A 22,168-nucleotide genomic window follows, 5' to 3' on the forward strand; every position below is an offset into this window, starting at 1 on the left:
AGCCTGTTGTAAATGAGGAACCTGTCTGGCGGGTGACGAACTGTCCTGGTTTACTCGGGTTGGAGGGGATTCCCAAAACCTGGGACTTTTTCGTTTACTGGGATGAGTTTGCCTTGTAGCAAGAATAGATTCTGTAACCATGATATTATTGCCGGGCAAGAAGAATATCTTACCTTGTTCCTTTAGGGCTTTGCAGCACACTGAGCTGGGTGTTCTGGGGAAATTTTCTGGATGTGACCCCTGTTAGAGTGAAATGACGGATCAAAGGTCTCCAAGAAGGCAGCCAGCCACACCTAGCTAAGGCACCCAATAGACCATGACCCTGTTAGAGCCACTGAGGTCCCAGATCAGTTCTGTAGCTTTGCAGGTATGGAAACTATACCTGAGGATGAGGCTGGGAAAATCAGTGTGTGCCAGACAGTCCTGGGAGACTGACGAAATGACTGTGTGGTTGATTACTTAATTTTCCTGGGGGTGCAACTCTCTTATTGCCCTGGATGTCCTCTTCACAAGACCAATGAATATGAGAAACCAAGTTACCTTACAGCTAGAACAAAGATGACTGGTTTTGGATTTTTTTTTTTTTTAAGATTTTATTTATTTAATCACGAGAGACACAGAGAGAGAGAGAGAGACATAGGCAGAGTGAGAGGCAGGTTCCCTGTGGAGAGCCTGATTGGGGGGGGGGGGGCTCAGGACTCAAGTCTAGATGATAACCTATCCCAGATTAGTCTTGTATGCACATCACAAATTCAACTTCTTTTTTTTTTAATATATATATTATATTTACTTATTCATGAGAGACAGAGAGGCAGAGACAGGAGAAGCAGGCTCCATGCAAGGAGCTCAATACCGTACTCTATCCCAGGACTCCGGAATCACACCCTAAGCCGAAGGCAGATGCCCAACCGCTGAACCACCCAGGTGTCCCAAATTCTACTTCTTTATCAATAATTTCCCCCAGATTACATGTAGACTGTTGATATCTATATGTAATTTTTAAGTGGAAGTGAAAAATAACATAGCCTTTCTTTTTCAGTTGAATTTTAGTTTAGTATTTCTGGAATAATTCCCCACGCCCCCATCTGGTAGTCTTTAGATAACCAACTCTATCCATTGTGTGTTGATTTTTATCATCCAGGGCAGAAAATACTCTTAGTATTATTGTTGCTGCCTTAAGTCCTCCCAGTTGTGTTTTGTTCTGAGTTGTGACCTCATAGCTCAGAGCCCTGTCTTCATTTTATAAATGGTTTGGATATTTTTATCCCAAAGTGCATTACTTTGCACTTGTTCCCACTAAAGCTCATTTGTCAGTTGTCTGGCCACACGGTCAGATTCATAGGCGCTCCTGACTCGCCCAGAGATTGGCAAACTTTTTCTATAAAGGGCCAGATAATAATTTCAGCTTTGCAGCAGTACCCCAGTGCTGGTCGCCTTTGCTCAACTCTGCTCTTGTGAAAGCAGCCATAGATGATAATAAACGAATGAGTATGGCTGTATTCCCATAAAACGTTATTTATAGACACTGAAATGTGAATTTCATATGCTTTTCACATGTCACAAAATATTAGTTGTCTTTTCATTCTTTTTCCAACCATTTAAAAATGTAGAAACCATTCTTAGCTCAAGGGCTGCACAGAAATAGGTGCAGGCTAGATTTGGCTTGTAGGCTGTAGTTTGCTAACCCTGGTCTAGACCCATCACTAGTGAGAAATGTCGCTAGAGACTTTACTGCTCTCTCCCTCCTCCTGATCACATACATATTTTTGAGAGCCCCTTGCTAGGCAGAGATGCTTGAGGATTCAGTCTCTGTACTTGGGTTCATCAATCTCTGCTTCCCAATATACTATTTAAGGCAACAACCTTTAGATAGACCAGCTGTCCTCATACAGGTGGGATGTAACTGGCATCCCAGAACCCACTAGAGTGCTCTGCTTGTGGCTGCCCATGCATGCCAGTGGCTCTTGTTTAAATACCTTGGGCTTTTCAGGATAGAAGTCTGATTGCATACCTACTTTTCCCCACACCCTGGGTTCAGCCACTCTGATTTGTAGCCACACTGAACCTGCATTGTTTGGGGCTCAGACCACAGCCATTGTAAGAGCTTTTATGAAATGATTTTCTTCACAACTCCTTTAGCTCGCTAACTCTAGATAAAAGTCTAGGGCCACTCTGCCCTCCCCCCCCCCCATGGCACTCATCCTACCCCAAGTCTAGACAAGTCTATTTATTACATGTCCTCATGTCTCACTTTGTAATTTTATCTTCATTAGTGGCACTATTTGACTAATGGCTGCCTCTCTCTTACTAGACTCTGTTCTGTACAACTGGGGGGTGGGGGACTGTCTGTCTTTGCTCGCATCTCCCGCACCTCACCTTATGCCTGGCACATAGTGGGTGCTCAACAAGCATTTGTTGAACAGAAGAACCAGAGTCACAGCACACCTCAGCTTATTGGCTAGGTACTGTTGTTTCTAACAGCCCATTCCCCTTATTAGCAGAGAGAACTTGAATTACAAGATCTCTTTAAGCTTAAGTTTCCTTTTCTGTAAATTGGAGATAATAGTTACCATCAGTGGGTTGTGGTGACTTAAATGAGATAATGTGACTGGCATGTGGCTTGCTCCAGTCACTGTTGGATTAATGTTAGGCCCCTTTCCTACTTCCTTTCATTGATCTCAACCCCATGGTTATCTTATGCCTAACTACCACAGATTCCCCAAGTATACAAGACTCCACCTTTCTGATGAGAACTGCACTGTTTCCTTTGAGAAATCCAGAATTAGAAATATGACTATTATGCCCTTCATACATCTGCTGCCTTTCCAGGATCTGTCACTTGGACCCTCTAGTTCCCTCTAGTTCCCTCCCCTGGCTGGAATCAACAGGCTCCACCCATCATTTTTGTTTCTGAGCCAGTTCCTCATTGCCTCACAAAACATTTCAACTTAGGGGACTTTTATTTCAGCCTCTCCTTTGAGAACCTGTCAAAAGGTTTTCTTAAGGTGTTAAGGGAGATAATAAGCAGTTCTTTTTTACCTACATTCTATTGACTTCCTCAGAAATTAAGGAAATTTATGTTTTTTCTCTTTTTTTATTTTAAAAGATTTTATTTATTTATTTTATGAGAGACACACAGAGAGAGGCAGAGATATAGGGAGAGGAGAAGCAGGCTCATCATGGGGGAGCCTGATGCGGGACTCCATCCCAGGACCCCAGGATCACAACCTGAGCCAAAGGCAGATGCTCAACTACTGAGCCACCCAGGTGCCCTAAGTTTTCACTTTAAATAAATCATTTTGTCATCTTTCTCTGAAGTTAATTTTAAGTGGTTAGCTTGCCTGTTTCACAAGTAAATCATAACTTTCTAGGTTCTCTCCAGAGATTTCTTAATGATAATAAATATTATCATATAATAAAAATTATAATATTTTGAGCCCAATATATATCAAGCACTGTGCTAGGAACCTTAATTAAATGTTATTTACTTCAATCCTTAACACAACCTTGCATAATAGATACTATTATCCCTGTTTTATTTATTTTTATTTATTCATGAGAGACACAGAGAGAGAGAGGCAGAGACACAGGCAGAGGGAGAAGCAGGCTCCATGCTGGACCCCGACATGGGACTGACCCCAGGTCTCTAGGATCACGCCCTGGGCCAAAGGCGGCACTAAACCAATGAGCCACCCAGGCTGCCCCTTATCCCTGTTTTATACATGTAATAAATGAAAAATTTTAAATACTTAATTCAAAGTCACACAATTAGAAGATGGTGGAGTCAAGATTTACTTTCAGGTTTTGTCATAGCCTAGTGCCTATCATCTTTCGATTCTGACCTTTTCTTCCCTTTTCGTATTTGGTGATTGGTGGTGGTGCTGGAAGGGTATGTGTATCTCATTTCCACTTTTCTAACTTCCTGAGTGAGCAGCCAGCTATTATGACTGGTACCTGTTTTGGCAAATGGTCCCTCAGTATCATAGTAGAGTTCTATCAGAACTCATGTAGGTTTTAAAGTAGTACCTTTTACTTAAAACCACTCATTGTCCATCTATCCATCCATCCATCCATCCATCCATCCACCCATCTATCTAACCAATATTTCTTAACAGGCTATTGTAGTCTATTTGGGCTGCTCTAGCAAAATACCACAGGCTAAGTGGCATTATAAACAGCAGAGATCTACTTCTCACAGTTCTGGAGGCTTAGATACCCAAGATCAAGGCACTAGCAGGATCATGTTCTGGTGAGGACCCTCATCCTGATTCATAGCCAATGCCTTTTCACTGCATCCTCGCAGGGTAGAAAGGGGTAGGGAGCTCTGTGAGGTCTCGTTTGTAAGAATACAAATTCCTCATGACCAAATCACCTCTCAAAGTCTCCGTCTTCTAACATCATCACATTGGACATTGGGATTCCAATATGTGAATTTTGGAGGGGACACAGACATTCAGATCATAGCAGAAATTGTATACCAGACACTATGCTCTATGGTGAACATGACAGGCCAAAGAAATGTGTCCCTAGTGTTTTTTTTTTTTAAAGATTTTATTTATTTATTTATTTATTTATTTATTTATTTATTCATGAGAGACACACAGAGAGAGGCAGAGACATAGGCAGAGGGAGAAGCAGGCTCCATCCATGCAGGGAGCCCGATGCAGGACTCCATCCCGGGACTCCAGGATCATGCCCTGAGCCAAAGGCAGATGCTCAACCACTGAGCCACCCAGGCATCCCTCTTACAGCATTTCTTGAACTTCATCCTTAATGGAAGAGGCATTTGGGGAGGAGGGTGTAGAGGTAGGAAAGATGGAGAGAAAGGATGGGAAAGAGAAGAACTTTCTGTGAAGTCACAGTCTTGGAAGCCCATGGGTCAGGAGGAGGCCATTGGGTATGATGAGGAAGGCAAGAGAAGATGAACAAGATTCCTATATACCAAGAGAGAAGTGGAACCAGTAGAATTTTGCTCTGGCATGACATACTGCCCTATTAGTGTACCTTATGGTTTTCAGTTCCCTTTCCAACAGCCAGTACTTTCCTAGTTTTCTGATGTTTTTGTTTACCCTTTCCCAAGCCAGCATAGATGATACCCTTGCATTTGTGTTCTCTGTATAGGTAGCATTCTCATTTATCTTGATAGCCTACCCGAATTACTGCAGTGACTATTTTACTGTGTAGACGGGGTTTACTTCATTTTCCCCTTAGTTTGTGTGTGTATGTGTGTGTGTTTGTGTATGCACATTGTGTGCATGTGTACACAAATGAGAGGTGAGGGGACTTGAATTGTTGTAGTTCAGTCCTTAGAGTCCAGTTTAGACAGAAGGATCCTGGTCAGCAGAGGAATCCTCGCAGTGGCATTCACCTCAGTGAATTCACTGTGCATCAGAATCAGAAGCTAGGTTTTGTTGGCATCTTGAGAATATAGTCATCTCCTGTTAACTTGGCACACAGTAACTAATAAATACAAAACAGACTATTGAGGGTGTGCGGGACATATGTTTTAGAGATCCACAATGAAGTGAGTGGGGATGCAATGACATGGGTCTGTCATTTGCTTTAAAACATTTTAGTTTGGGCACCTGGGTGGCTCAGTCAGTTACATGTCTGCCTTCAGCTCAGGTCATGATCCTGGCGTCCTGGGATGGAGTCTTGCGTTGGGCTCCCTGCTCAGTGGGGAGTTTGCTTCTCCCTTTCCCTCTGCCTCTCCCCTTGGTCATGCTCTCCCTCTCTCTTTTAAATAAATAAATAGACAAATAAATAAATATATCTTTTTTTTTTAATAAAATATTTTAGGGATGCTAGAGTGGCTCAGTGATTGAGCATCTGCCTTTAGCTCAGGTCATGATCCCAGGGTCCTGGGATTGAGTCCCACATTGGACTCCCTGCATGGAGCCTGCTTCTCCCTCTGCCTATGTGTCTGCCTCTCTCTGTGTGTCTCTCATGAATAAATAAATAAAATCTTTATGAAAAATAAAATATTTTAATTTTTCAAAGTGCAGGAAAGTGAAGCAAGTGTGGGAAAATGACTGAATCTAGTTAATGGGTATTTTATACCATTTGTACATTATATGTGTTATAAACTCATTATACTCTATCCCTACTTCTGTGTATTTGAAATTTTTTTTTTTTAAGATTTTATTTATTTATTCATGAGAGACACAGAGAGAGACAGAGAGAGGCAGAGACACAGGCAGAGGGAGGCTCCATGGAGGCAGCCCAACGTGGGACTCGATCCCGGGTCTCCACAATCATGCCCTGGGCTGAAGGCGGCGCTAAACTGCTGAGCCACCCAGACTGCCCTTAAATTTTTCTTAATATAAAAATGAAAAATATAAAGAAACTGACAATAATTTATAGAAAGAAATAAAAAAGTCAGGCTACCCTGATGTTCAAGTTACCCTAACCAGGAGTACAACATGGAAAACTAATTCAGTTTAAGACTGCTGGGTCACCCAGGACAATGACATATTCCTGTCTGCAGCCAGGCACTCAGTCTCCCCTTCGGCTCTTCTATCCCAGGATCTAGTTCCAAGGACTGTCATAGAAATTTAGTTATCTGATTCTTACACCATAGGCTTCTCCCATCATACTCCCTGATCTGTGTCAAATATTTAAGTCCTGCTCCTGCCTGAGTGGGTTGGTGTCTCTATTGCTACCACTACAGGCAACAGACATCTATTTTTCCTGCTTCCAGCTTCTAGGTTTGCTTTAGGACTTCTCATTCTTGGGATACATGAGAGACTCTGCTAACTCAAATTCTGGTTCAACTTCCACTCCTGCTGACACCCCAGTTCTATCAGATCTCTTAGAGGCTTGAAACCTGAGAAGCAGCAAGGCATGTCACTGTAGTGAGGATTCCTGACCTTGCAGCTTGACCTATCTGCCCACCCTCTGCCTTTTTGCTTCGCACCAGCTCTAGGAGTGGCACAGATGGTTAAAGGAAAGGGCACTAATGATACCTCTGAGGTTTAAAATCATTTTCAAAGGCATGATTTATTTAATTCAATCCTCATTCAGATCTTGTGAGAGAGTTATCATTCCTGTTTATTTTATTTTATTTTTTAAAGATTTTATTTATTTACTCATCACACACACACACACACACACACACACACACACAGGGAGAGAGAGAGAGAGAGGTAGAGACACAGAGGGAGAAGCAGGCTCCATGCAGGGAGCCTGACGTGGGACTCCATCCCGGGTCTCCAGGATCCCGCCCTGGGCTGAAGGCGGCGCTAAATCGCTGAGCCACCGGGGCTGCCCATCATTCCTGTTTAAAGAGACAAGAAGCTAAGACACTGAGGTTAAATGATGTGTTTGTAGCCATAGAGTTAATCAGCATCAGGACCCTGATGTGAACTTAGGTATTCCTGTCCCCTGGAGGAGTTTATCTGTATCTAAATCCAAGTTATTACTAAGCTACTATATTTCCCTAATTAAACTATTATTTGTAGTAACTAAGTTGTGTTACCACAAAAGATGACTTATTATTAGAGAAGGCTGAAATTGTTCAATAGCCAAATGCCGTATTTCTTTTTCATCCATGTGTTGAATTTACTAATTTAAATAACATATGCCTAATTTATTATTATGAGGAGTCAATAAATAATATCTATAGTTGATAAATCAAGAAAAAGGGGTGTAAAGATATTACATACAGTTTTAGTGATAATGAACAGTAGAACTTAAAACAGAAACTATTGATTGGGCAGCCCAGGTGGCTCAGCGGTTTAGCGCCACCTTCAGCCCAGGGTGTGATCCTGGAGACCTGGGATCGAGTCCCACATCAGGCTCCCTGCATGGAGCCTGCTTCTCCCTCTGCCTGTGTCTCTGCCTCTCTCTGCCTCTCTCTTTCTCTCTCTCTCGGTCTCTCATGAATAAATAAAAATCTTAAAAAAAAAAAAAAAAGAAAAAAAAAGAAACTATTGATTGATAAAACCTCTGAGTAATGGGTGGTTGGTGGGGATGGGAGGTGGAGATTTTTAAATTTTATTTATTTATTTATTTATTTATTTATTTATTTATTTATTTATTTGAGAGAGAGAGAGAAAGTGAGAGAGCAGACAGGCAGAGTCAGAGGGTGAGGGAGAAGCAGACTGGCAGGCAGGGAGCCCAATCGGGGGCTTGATCCCAGGACCTAGGAACATGATTTGAGCTGAAGGCAGACACTTAACCAACTGAGCCAGCCAGGCACCCTTGTTTCTCATTTTAGACACATCTATACAGTGTAAAAAAAATGTTTTTTCTTGAGAGAGAAAGTAAGGGGCAGAAAGAGAGAGAGAGAATCTTAAAACAGACTCCATGCTGAGCTCAGAGCCCATCATGGGGCTTAATTTCACAACCCTGAGATTGTGACCTGAGCCAAAATTATATGCTTAACTGACTGAACCACCCATGTGCATCTATACAGTCTGAATTTTTAAAAATATGGGCAAGTTGGGGATCCCTGGGTGGTGCAGCAGTTTAGCGCCTGCCTTTGGCCCAGGGCACGATCCTGGAGACCCAGGATCGAATCCCACGTCGGGCTCCCGGTGCATGGAGCCTGCTTCTCCGTCTGCCTATGTCTCTGCCTCTCTCTCTCTCTCTGTGTGTGTGTGTGACTATCATAAATAAATAAAAATTTAAAGAAAATAAAAATATGGGCAAGTTTTAGTTCTATAAATTAAAAAATAGTTTAAAAATAGAAAAAAGAAACAAAATCTAATCAAAAGTATCCCCTCAATGAGTGATTCCTTAAGTAGTCATATGTAACACTATGCAGCCAATAGAAAAAATGAGTCCACCCATACAAATTTTAGAGGAAAGGCAAATCGCAGAATGATTTGGTTAAGATTCTACCTAACACTATATATAGTGTGTAGGTATATGCACATACCAAACTGGGAGGATACACATCAAAATGATACCAAAGTGTAGGGATGAGAGGTGGGGAAGAGAGAAAGATTTTGATGATTAACTTTCTTTACTTCTACATACAGTTTGATTTTTTTTCAAGGGGCATGTGTTGAACATGAACGTGGGTGGAATATTTTGCAGGTTCAAAGCTACAGTGGTTTTGAGTATTCCCCTCTTTTTCTTTTTGCCACAGTGTGATTGCACTGTGTTATACATATAAGGGTCAGGATTTTTTTAAAAAAGATTTTATTTATTTATTCATGAGAGACACAGAGAAAGAGAGACAGAGACACAGGTAAAGGGAGAAGCAGTCTTCTTGCGGGGAGCCCAATGTAGGACTTGATCTCGGGACCCCAGGATCACGCCCTGAGCCAAAGGCAGACAGTTAACCACGGAGTCACCCAGGCGTCCTGAGTCAGGATCTTAAAACGGACTTGTCATGAAGAAATTCACTCTTCCTTAATATTGTTCCTTTAAACTGTTACAAAAGGGAAGTTTGTGTGAAGTGAATCATTCCACTCTCAAGAATTAATGTCACCTTAGAGCTGACCAAGTCTGATTCATGTTTCTTTTTTTATTGTTAAATTTCCTTCACTTTTTTTGCTTTTGTTTTTTGACCAAGGGTATATGGGATTTAAATCCCTAAATCCAGTATCTCATGATTGTAACCAGGTATCCACCCTACATTTTGGAGTCCTGGGCTCAGAGTCTTGACTAACCCTGATACTTGATAGAATCCTTTGGGTGAGGAGAAGCCGGGTAAGAGGGAGTGGTGTGTCTGTCGAAGTCTCCAAGGCAGCGTCCACAGAGAAACAGAAGGAAATAGAAGATAAAGTAACTAGTCTAGAGAAAACTGAAGAAGCAAAATTAAAAACAAGGTATTCTCATCTGGGTCAAAAACTTGGAAGTTCAGATTTCTGAAGGAAACAATTGCAGAAAGGGCAAAAATATTTTGATTCTGGGGATTATAACATGGCTAAAGCAAAAATGAATCAAGATTTTGAGTTCAAGCCCCACATTGGGCATGGAGCCTACCTCAAGAATAAGAAGAAGAAGGAGAAGAGGAAGGAGAAACATCACCTTCCTACTACAGTTCTAGATAAGACAGAAGGCACTGGTGACCACATTCCCACTCTACAGGACTGTCCTCAACAGAAACCATCTTTGTCGCTAGCAAGCTGGCTGGCTCATTAAAAGAGCTGAACTGCAGGAATCTTAGAATTCTCATGATTTCTCCTTAAATGTTACTTCTCTGCTTTTTATTTCCTTTCATTCACTAAGTCATTTGAGAATGACAGCTTTGTAGGTAGCAGTACTGTGTGCTATTACAAGGCAATGTACCTGTGTAGAGGTTGTGTTTTTTTTTTAAGATTTTATTTATTTATTCATGAGAGAGAAAGAGTGAGGCAGAGACACAGGCAGAAGGAGAAGCAGGTTCCATGCAGGGAGACTGATGCGGGACTCGATCCGGAGATTCCAGGGTCATGCCCTGGGCCGAAGGCGGCCCTAAACTGCTGAGCCACCCAGCCACCCAAGGATCCCGAGGTTTTTTTTTTTTTTGTTTTTGTTTTTTTTTTAGTTTTAACAGCACACTGATAAAAGAACACGTTAGAGCAACGCAATCTACTTGAAAATAATTGTATATATTTCCTAACTCCTAGTGTAGGCCTGGTTCAATAAGTAACAAGCAAGTTTTACAATTGTAATGTTTGAGCTTTAATTCCTCTTAATTATAGCTTTGTATGTTACTCTTGTTTATTTTATTTTATTTTATTTTATTTTATTTTTATTTTATTTTATTTTTTTGAGATTTGAACCAAGAATATGGAATCATTTTATGGTCTTTGAACTCATTTTTACCTTCCCAAAGGCAGAAAGCCTTAATATTCCATAAACACAGATGACATCTGATTCAGCAATAATCAAAAAAACAATGACATGCAAGTACAGGGAATAAGTTGGGCAGTCCTAAAGATTTAATTATATCCATATTTAAGTAACTATTGCAGGATTATTGGAGATCGTGATGATAAGCCCAGTCAAACCATAAAGTTTTGTAAGGTTCCACCAAATCAGTAGTTTAACATTAGGGGTACACAGATAATCTAATATTGTCAGGACTAATTTAGGCAGCGGTTTTGTTCTATGAAAGGATGTAGAACCACTGAGAGCAATTTTTCAAGAACCCAAAGAGACTTTCTTCTAACTATTCTCGTTTTTAAATAATGGTTTAAAAAGTAGAGCACCCCTATTCAACCAAAAAGTCTAGAGCTCAAGTGGAGCACCAGTTTACAATCTCTGCTTAACGGCATTTTTCTAACATCAGTGTGATATTCCAAAAGTGACTAAACAAGGATTAAACATTTAAAAACTACCTGTTTTCCTGCCCCAATACAAAGCCCTAGGAACTAAGTCACTACATTTTATGTAGCTAGCAGCATTTCACTATCAACATAAATTTGATTTACTGATATAAATTACTAATGAGAGCCATCTTTTAGTCCATTTCTACTAAAATTCCAGAATGAACTTGGAATATTTCCATATGGTTTTACAAGCTATTACATTTCAAGTATTCTACTTTTACTTAGTCTAAAGAAGACTAGTATTGGTCAATAGCAAATTTATCACGGGAAAATTTTAGTTTTAGGTCACAGGTCTGGAGAACTCTTGGGGCTTCACTCTATACACTAGTGCTTTTCCTCATGACTAAATGTCACTCATGAAGAAAACCAATTTTACTGCTTATTTAGTAAAGGCAAATAAAAGTACACTTCTTTTTCAATTAAAAGATTACTATGCGACAACAAAGTTTGCCTTTTTAATAACATAGATTACCAACAAGGTCCTGACCTAGTAATCAAAAATCAAAATAAAACCTCAAATCTAAAAACAAGAAACAGGCACACTCACACACATATTCTGACCAAACAAACTAATCCTGAATATTTCCCAAATAAAAAAGCACAATCATTACATTCCATGTTTCAGCGAAGAGGCATTAAAGATTCATGCCATAAGTTTATTTACAAACATGTTGAGGATGTTGAATTCAAGAGTTTGATCCATTTTTCAGAGACTGCACCTCTTAAAATGTTCCTTTTCACATCTGTTTAGTGGATCAATGAAAACATCCTTATTTCTTAAGCAGTTGGTGTCTTACCATAAAAAAAGGTGCAGCAAATCCAGATCCAAAATACAAAGTCATCATAAGTAGTAGGCTCCACTTGTTTTCCACTGAAAATGGCAAATTCTTCCCGGGGCCCTCCTCATAGTGGCTCCTACGGACCACAGAGGTCGTGAACCTCCGGATGCTCTGTCCCCACATAGCGCCGCTGAAGGTCCTGCGAGAGCCGCGGGCCCGAGTGTGCAGGAACCGCAGCACCACGCCCGCTCCTCTCTGCGACCTTGCTGCCGGGGCCCAAGGGGAAGATGGTAAGCGGGCAGAGAACTGTTACTCTTGTTTAATATAACATCTATTGTATTGATTTATTATGTATTTTCTTCTTGGATTTTGTAAAAACGATCGTTTAAGACCATAAGTTGGAAGAAAGGTCACATTCTTCAAACAAAAATAGATGAAGCTCAAAGATTTGTATCTCTGTGCTTGAATTTGAATGGCCTTAAACCTGTTTCAGCTTTAACAATAGAATTTTACTTGGGCAATATTTGCCCATTCTGGTGTAACTTATGTGAGTCTAGTGCTTAACAGCTGCCATTGAAGCTAGTATTCTTATTCGGTTCTATAGTATTAGTAAGGTAGTATTTATTTATTTATTTATTTATTTTAAGATTTTATTTATTTATTCATGAGAGACACAGAGAGAGAGAGAGAGGCAGAGACACAGGCTGAGGGAGGAGCAGGCTCCACGCAGGGAGCCTGAGGTGGGACTTGATCCCGGGTCTCCAGGATCATGCCCAGGCTGAAGGCGGCACGAAACTGCTGAGCCACCAGGGCTGCCCCGTTCTATAGTATTAAAATATCTTTTGTTAAAGATGTGAATGAAATGTGCATGTACATTGACTTCACTTTTGTGCCATTTTTGTAAATACAATAGTTTTGCACACGTACACATAAAATAATCCTCTTGCCATTCAATTTTTTTACTGTGGAAAGAAAGTTAACATATAATTTGCCCTCCTAACAAAATTTTAAGTGTTGATACATTATTGTTGACTATAGGTACAATGCTGTAGAGTAGTTCTCTAGAACTCAGTCATCTTTTTTTTTTTCTTTAATTAAGTTAAATTGATAAATACCCTAAGATAATGGGAAATGTCTAGTAAAAATAATGAATCCCACACATTACAGAGGTTTTGCTAAAATGCAAACTGCCAGCAAACTGCCAAATTTGGCATATCCAATCTATTTAGCTAATATGAATGGTAATTTTTCTAACAAAACTAGGTTGGAGGACATCTGATATTTCTATGCTCTTGACAGAGGTGATAAGTGTGGTGTTGTGGCTAAGAAAGGAGAATATGAGTTGATGCATGTTTTTATCATTCAAATCTTCTGGTTGTTCCTTTTTATCTCCATCAGGAAAATATATAGGGAATGGTAGATTTTTACAGAAATTCTTAGATGGAGACAGTTTAGAATCTCGATAGTTATTGAGCCATTTTTATGTCATGGCACAGAGTCATTTACATAGATTATATTGTGCTTTGTATCCACACTTACAGTCCATATGCTGCATATCTAATGCTTCCCATTTGTCTAGGCGTTTTTGTTCCAGGCCAGACTGGCAGCATGCATGGTTGAAATAGCTCCAGGTCTCCTATGGGTTTTCATTTAATAATGAGTACCAGGCTGGCCTTCAGATACCCATCTTTTCACGATGCCCTGAAACCTTTACCAGTCGTTTTTACTGTGACATTCACATGCGGTCCTGTGTGGAAGTGAGTGGAGTGAAAAGGGATGCCTGGCTTAATTACAGCTTATTGCTGTAGATAGGACTTGGCAGTACCATGTTGAGTGAAAGTGGTGAGAGTGGACATCCTTGTCTTTTTCCTGATCCTGGAGGAAAGCTCTCAGTTCTTTACCATTGCGTATGATGTTAGTTGTGGGTTTTTCATATTTGGCCTTTATTATGTTAACGTATGTTCCCTTTAACCCTACTTTATTGAGAGTTTTTATCATGAATGGATGTTGTACTTTGCTTTTTTTTTTTAACAACTGATTTTTCTGCATCTATTGAGATAATCATACGGTTTTCATCCTTTCTTTTGTTAATGTGATATATCACATTGATTGAGTTACCAATATTGAACCACCATTATATCCTGGGGTTAAATCCCACTTGATCATGGTGAATGATTTTTTTTTAAAAATATTTTATTTATTTATTTGAGAGGGAAAACATGAGTAGAGGGGAGGAACAGAGGGAGAGGGACAAGCAGACACCTTGCTGAGTGGGGAGCTTGATGCAGGGCTTGATCTCAGGATCCAGAGACAGATGCTTAACCAACTGAGCCACTCAGGCATCCTGTGAATGATTTTTTAAATGCACTGTTGGATTTGGTTTGCTAATACTTACTTTGTCGAGGATTTTTGCATCTATGTTCATCAGAAATGTTGGCCTATAATTCTGCTTTTTTGTAGTGTCTTTGTCTGGTTTTGGTAATTCAAGGTAATGCTGGTCTCATAGAATGAATTAGGAAGCTTTCCTTTGTCTTCTTATTTTTTGAAAAGAATATATATTAGCTCTTTTTTTAAGATTTTACTGATTTACTGGAGAGGGAGGGGGGAAAAGACAGAGGGAGAGGGAGAAAGTCTTTCCTTTAAGATTATTTATTTATTTATTTGAGAGAGAGAAGGAGTGGAGGAGAGGCAGAGGGAGGGAGGAGAGAGAAACATAAGCAGACTCCATGCTAAGCATAGATCTCGACGTGGGGCTCAACCTCATAACTCTGAGATCACAACCTGAGCTGAAATCAAGAGTCAGATGTTTAATTGACTGCACCACACGGGCACCCTGGTATTAACTCTTCTTTAAAAGTTTGGTAGAATCCACTTGTGAAGCCATCTGATGCTAGACTTTTGTTTGTTTAGCGTTTTTTGATTACTGATTCAATTTCATTGCTAGTAATTGAATATGTTCACATTTTCTATTTCTTTCTGATTAAGTTTTAGGAAGTCATATGTTTCTAGGAATTTATCTGTTTCTTCTTGGTTGTCCACTTTGTTGGCATATATTTTTTCATATTAGCCTCTTATAATCTTTTGTATTTCTGTGGTGTCAGATGTTAGTTCTCCCCTTTCATTTCTGATTTTATTTGAGTCTACTCTTTTTATCTTATTTAGTCTGAGAGTTTGTCAATTTTGTTTATCTTTTCAAAAAATCTACTCAATTTTGTTGATTTTTTTCTATTTTTATTTATTTATGCTCTAATTTTTGTTGTTTCTAGCCTTGTGCTAACTTTGGACTTAGTCCGTTTTTCTAGTTCTTTGAGGTGTAAAATTAGGTTGTTTATTTGAGATCTTTCTTCTTTTTGAATGTAGACATTTATTGCTATGAACTTCCCTCTTAGTACTGCTTTTGCTGCATCCCGTAAGCTTTGTTATGTTGGGTTTTTATTTTTATTTGTCTTGATTTCTAATTTCTTTTTTGACCCAGTCGTTATTCAAGAGTGTGTTTAATTTCTACCTATTTATGAATTTTCCAGTTTTTGTTTTGTTGCTGATTTCTAGTATGGAAATATTCCATTGTGAGTAGAAAAGATACTTGGTAAGATTTCAGTCTCTTAATTTGTTAAGACTTGTTTTGTGACCTAACATGATCTCACCTGGAAAAGGATCCACATACCCTTGAGAAGAATATGTATTTTTTGTAAAGATTTTATTTATTTGAGAGAGATTGAGGGAGAGAGCATGAGTGGGAGCAGAGGGAGAGGGAGAAGCACACCCCCACTGAGCAGAGAGCTTAATGTGGAGCTTGATCCCAGGACCCTGAGATCATGACCCAAGTCAAAGGCAGGTGCTCAACTGAGCCACCCAGGTGCCCCAAGAAGAGTGTGTATTTTTCTGCTGTTGGGAGGAATATTTTGTATATTATCTGTTAGGTCCACTTGGTCTGTGGTGTTATTCACTCATAGTGATCCTCTCTCTGGATGTTCTGTTCATTATTGAAAGTGAGGTATTGAAGTCTCCTACTTTTATTGTTTTGCTGTCTATTTCTCTCCAGTTTTGTCAGTTTGCTTGCTATATTTGGATGCTTTGATGCTGGGTGTATGTATACTTATAATTGTTCTATCTTCCTGGTGTATTGACCTTTTCTTCATTATGTAGTGTCCTTCTTTGTCTCTTTGTGGCAATTTTTAACTTACTGTCTATTTTTGTGGCTCAGTTAGTTGAGCATCTGACTCTTGGTTTTGGCTCAGGTTGTGATCTCAGGGCCATGAGATGAAACCCCACATTAGGATCCACACTCAGTGCAGTCTGCTTGAGATTCTCTCTCCTTTTCCCTCCACCCTTCCCCATGCTTGCATTAAACAAACAAATAAATAAATAAAATATTTAAAAATATATAGTCTATTTTGTCTGAGACACCTGGCTGGCTTAGATGGTGGAGAATATGACTCTTGATCTTGGGATTGTAGGTTCAAGCCACACGTTGGGTGTAGAGATTGCTTAGAAATAAAATCTTTGTTTTAAGAAAACATCTTTTTTGTCTGATGTAAGTATAGCTACACCATTTCTTAGGAATCCTGCTGTTATATAAGAAATCCAATTATCCTGAGGCCACTGTGCTAGGGTAGCCAGGTATAAATGCTCTAGTTAGCAGTCCCCACTTATCCTGGTTTTCTAGCCAAAATACTAGACATGTGTATAAAGCCATTTTGGACCCCAAAGACTACTCCATCTGCCAGATGAATGCTAAATTGTCCTCCACGATACTTCATGGAACAGATTTCTCCAACTGAGTCATGCTTAAATTCATGACCCACAAATTTATTTTGTGGTCGTTTGTTACATAGCAATCACTAGCCAGAAAAGGAACTGTTGTCGCCATTTTAGCCCAGCTTTTGGGCAGATTAAGCACAATTGTGGAGTAATTTATCTTCCTTACTTTTCTTTTTCTTTTTTTTTTTTTTTAAGATTTTATGTATTTATCCATGAGAGACACAGAGAGATACAGAGAGAGAGACAAAGGGAGAAGCAGGCTCCATGCAGGGAGCCCGACGTGGGACTTGATCCCGGGTCTCCAGGATCACGCCCTGGGCTGAAGGTGGTGCTAAACTGCTGAGCCACCCGGGATGCCCTCTTCCTTTACTTTTCTTAAAAATTCCTTTGGACTGAACTTTAGATGTAAAAAAATTCTGATCCTTTTGATTAACAAGAAATATACATATATTTTAACCTAGTTATGATTATTTTCTTGTCCTTTATAATTTAATTTTATCTGATATTTTCATTAAGTCAATAGTTGCTTGTCTGTTTTAAATAACTACAGCATGGTCTAGATATCACAGTAGGCTTAACATCCATTTTTTGTTGGGTTTTGATAGGTTTTTACTCTCCCCCCCTCCTCAGTTGGTATTTCCACACAGACTGCTCATTCTTGTTAGTATCCATGTCAGTATCTTTGTCCTCTTCCTTGGGACATAGAGCTTGCAGTTAGGTGAGGCCTTCTCACTGAGTTCTGGCCAATAAAATATAAATAAAGTAATATGTGCCCTTCGAGGCCTACCCCAGAAAAAGTATAATAGAGGAAGGCACAGCCATTCAATGGAAGGAGCCTAGTCTCTGGTCAACCATGTGGAGCAGACCCCCCACAACCTCTTGATCTCCACAGGACTGTATGGTGAAGGAGAAATATACTTTGATTGGTACTGGGAGGCATCTGTTACAGTAGCTAGTATTATTTACCTTAACTAATATGGGTGTTTTAAATGGCTCTGCTATCATGCACATTAACCCAGCTGATAGAGTGGGAGAGTAATTACTGCTGACTCCTTCAAGTAATTACTCACTTTTATTTTCAGTAAGTTAATTTCAAGGGTCCTGCTAGTATTTAGAATTTTGAAAGAAAAATTTCACCAGTTTGTCAAAGCTAAAGCTCCATAGTATTTATATACAAAACAAAAGAAAACCTTGAATTATAAATTTGTGTCTTAAAAATAGGGCTGTTAGAGTTAGTCTAGAATAGAGTGTGTATTCTCTGAGGTCAGTCAAGTGCTTCTACCATTCAGTCAGTTCATTCAATCATTTATATAATCAATTTGTGCTAGATATTGGTAACCCAAAGATAAATGAAACAGATTCACTTCTTTTAACCATGATATGTATAATTAGGAATTTACATGGGTGACCATGGGCAACTCTCTTTGGATACTCCATTGTAAAATGAAGGTGATATCACTATTGTATTCACTACTAGGGTTCTAGTGGAACCTAAATGTAATTAACCATGTAACACAGTGCCTGTCATATACTAAGTGCTCAATAAATGTCAGGGTTTGGTTTTTTTTTTTTTTTTTTTTTTTTTTTTTAAAGCTTACTAACCAATCTTGGTAGCTGAGTAGTGAAAGACAAAGATTTCCAAGGAGGGACCCTTAGTTTAACTCTGCTCTCAAATAGCACAGAATTTTCCTTGCTATCATCTTCCTGAGGACTTTCCTTGCATTGGGGCTACTCAGTCAACAACATTGTCCACAAAAAGAATTTTATAACCATAAATATCCATCATTTCTTTTAGGTAAATACCAAACAGTAGAATTTCTGGGTTATGGGATAGATATATGTATAACTTGATAAGAAACTGCCAGTTTTCCAAAGAGCTTATACCATTTTATACCTCCATTAGGAAAGTATGAGAAATTAATGCTAATCCTCACCAACATGTATTGTCTGTCAGTTTTTTTCATTTAGTTTTGATGAATTCTAATTTCTTTTTCTTTTTTTGCTTGTGTTTTGGTGTGTAGCTAAGAAATCATCACCTAGTCCAAAGTTATAAATATTTACATTTATTTTTCCTCCTAGTTTTGTAGCTTTAGCTTTCACATAATAAATCTATAATCCACTTTGGGTTAATTTTTGTGTATCATGTGAAGGAAGGGTCCAAACTGATTCTTTTGCATGTGGATATCCAGATGTCCCAGCATCATTTGTTGGAAAGGCTATTATTCTCTTTTCATTGAATTGTCTTGGTCATTTTGTGGAAAAACAATTGACCACAAACATATGGGTTTATTTCTAGACTCTCAGTTCTATTCCATTGATTTATATGCCTACCCCTGTGCATCATTTTCATTGGAATAATTCATTGTAGTTCTAACTTGTATTTAATATGTATTTTCCTGATGACTAATAATTGCCCTGGAAAATTTCTGCTTGCTCATTCCAGTCAATCCCTTTCCTTATCCCCTAGAATTAACCATTGTTTTGATTAGTTTATATCATAGATCAGTCCTTCCTGTTCTAGAACTTTATGTAAAAGAATCACATCATATACATTGTTTTAGTGTAGGCTTCTTTCATTAACATAATGTTTTAGAGATTCCTCAAGTTATTGTATCAATAGTTTGTTCCTCTTAGAAGACATTTTTTTACTCTTTCTTTACAACTGTTTTTTTTCAAATTTATTTTAACTCACTTCTTTCATGTGATTTCTATGTGAAAAGTTCTAGCTTACCAGTTACATTTTTATATTTGTCATCCAATTGCTGATTCCTTTAATATTTAGTACAATTTTAAGTCTCTACAGTTTTGGATCTCTGACTTTTCTCTTACTCCTGATATTTGTCATGCCCATGTAGTTGTCTTTTTATTTTTTATGTTTTTAAAGACTTTACTTATTATTCATGAGAGATGCACAGATAGAGAGAGGCAGAGACACAGGCAGAGGGAGAAGCAGGCTCCATGCAGGGAGCCTAATGCCGGACTCGATTCCAGGTCTCCAGGATCACGCCCTGGGCTGAAGGCAGCGCTAAACCGCTGAGCCACCTAGGCTGCCCGTCTTTTTATTTTTTTTAAAGATTTTATTTATTCATTTGAGACTGAGAGATACAGAAAGAGAGAGAGACAGAGACAGAGAGAAAGAGCAGGAGTAAAGGCAGAGGGAGGAGAAGCGGACTCCCCAGTGAGCCGGAGCCTGACATGGGGCTCAGTCCCAGGACCCAGACACCATTACCTGGGCCAAAAGCAGACGCTTAACTATCTGAGCCACCCAGGAGCCCCATAGTTGCCTTTGTAAAGTCCCTTGAAGGGGCTCCTGCTTCTCTCTCTCCCTCTGCCTGCTTCTCCCTCAGCCAGTGCTCTCTCTCTAATACATTAAAATAAAATCTTTAAAAAAAAAAAAAAAGTCCCTTGAAGATTTTACTATAGTCAAGGATTATTTTCTTTTCTTTCAAAGCTCATACTCATTGCTATCTTTTTACTAACTTGCTTATTTAGGTATGTATTTATCCAAATATTCTATCTGAAGTTATATTCTTGCCTTTGAGTTATGTAGATATGTACTTAGTTCAGAATACCTACTAGTTTCTGGAAAAGTTGCCAGAATTATTCATGGCATTTGAGGAAATGCTCAAAAGTATGTGTAAGGTGAGGCTAGGCAGGGATGGGAATGAAAGCCACTGCCTAGTCAAAAGGCCAAGACTACCTACAGGAATGGTTACTGGTTCTCATTGTTCCATAAGTACCCTTCCGATCTTCTGGTATATCAACCATTTCAAATATTTTATTTTATCTCCACATTTTCCTCCACCACCTCACCAACATACCTACCCAAACCTCCCCCAGCACCTCTGAATTTCCTTCTATGAACATATCTTGATATCTACATCTAACATAGCTATATTTGGGCTTCTTCCACCTCCACAGCTCTGTGCACATATTCATGGCCCACACTTTCTCCCATGTTTAAACTGTCCCCTATAAAGTTATAGGAGCTTTATAAAGTTATAAGATTCCTATAAATGATGGAGATTGTCTATAATATATTTTGAGGTTGTCTGTAGTAGACAACCTCAAATCATTCATTCATTCATCCATCATATTTGTCTAGGGCATTGGCAGGTGGCACATATAAAATAAAGACATTCAACTCCCAGGCTAAAAGACCTTGACTTCTAGTACAGAGGACAGAATGAAATACTCCCAGAATAGAGGAAAGAGCAGTTATTCTGATTGGAACTAAAATAAATAAATCAATAAATCCTTAAAGAGTAAATAATAAATAAATAATAAAATCTTAAAATTATACTTCAATAAATTGATCTATAGTATCTTTTAAAAGTTTTTAATCAGGGATCCCTGGGTGGCTTCGTGGTTTATCGCCTGCCTTCGGCCTAGGGCGTGGTCCTGGAGTCCTGGGATCAAGTTCGGCATAGAGCTCCCTGCATGGTGCCTGCTTCTCCCTCTGCCTGTGTCTCTGCCTCTCCCTCTCTCTGTGTGTGTGTCTCTCATAAATAAATAAATAAAATCTTTTAAAAAAAAGTTTTTGAAGTATAATTTTAAGATTTAATTTATTAATTTATTCTTTAATGCTTTATTTATTTATTTAGAGAGAGGAGCAGACTCCCCCCTAAGCAGGGAGCCCAACTTGGGGCTCAGTCTCACAACCCTGAGCTCATGACCTGAGCCAAAATCAAGAGTTGGACATTTAATTGACTAAGCCACCCAGGTGTCCCTATTGAGGTATAATCGACATCCAATATAGTATATTCATTTTAAGTGTACAAATTCTATGAATTTTGAAAAATGATACCTTCATATATCATCACAATCAAGATATAGAACTTTTCATCATCACAATTTTCCTTGTTTAATATGTCAATATGACCCAAAGTAGTGTACAGATTCAGTGTGATCCCTTTTAAAATTTCAATATTCTTTTTTTTAAGATTATTTATTTATTTATTCATGAGAGACATACACAGATTGAGGCACAGGCAGAGAGAGAAGCAGGCTCCATGCAGGGAGCCCATTGTGGGACTTGATCCTGGGACTCCAGGATCATGCCCTGGGCTGAAGGCAGATGTTCAACTGCTGAGCCACCCAGGTGACCCTCAATATTCTTTTAAAAAAGATTTATTTGAAAGAGAGACAGTGTGGGTGTATATGCCAGCAGCGGGGGTGGGGGGGTGGGGGTGGGGTACAGAGGGAGAGGGAGAATCCCCAGCAGGACCCCACACTGCCAGTGAGCACAGAGACTGCCTTGATCTCACCACCCTGAGGTCATGACCTTAGCCAAAATCAAGAGTCAGATGCTCAACTGACTGAGCCACCTGGGTACCCCAAAATTTCAACATTTTTTTGCAG

General features: G+C 39.2%; 2 protein-coding genes across 6 annotated transcripts in view; one reads left to right on the plus strand and one right to left on the minus strand.

Annotated features, from left to right (window-relative positions):
* BLOC1S6 (biogenesis of lysosomal organelles complex 1 subunit 6) overlaps nt 1-22,168 on the plus strand; it is a 114,542-nt gene that overhangs the window by 5,199 nt on the left and 87,175 nt on the right. The window lies entirely within an intron of this gene.
* Nucleotides 11,880-12,308, minus strand: LOC112675990 (cytochrome c oxidase subunit 7C, mitochondrial-like). The gene has a single exon (XM_035709108.2). It carries the CDS (start codon nt 12,227-12,229, stop codon nt 12,038-12,040), a length of 192 nt encoding a protein of 63 aa, XP_035565001.1. The 5' UTR covers nt 12,230-12,308; the 3' UTR covers nt 11,880-12,037.

Source organism: Canis lupus, chromosome 30, assembly GCF_003254725.2.
Source record: "Canis lupus dingo isolate Sandy chromosome 30, ASM325472v2, whole genome shotgun sequence".
NCBI lineage: Eukaryota > Metazoa > Chordata > Mammalia > Carnivora > Canidae > Canis > Canis lupus.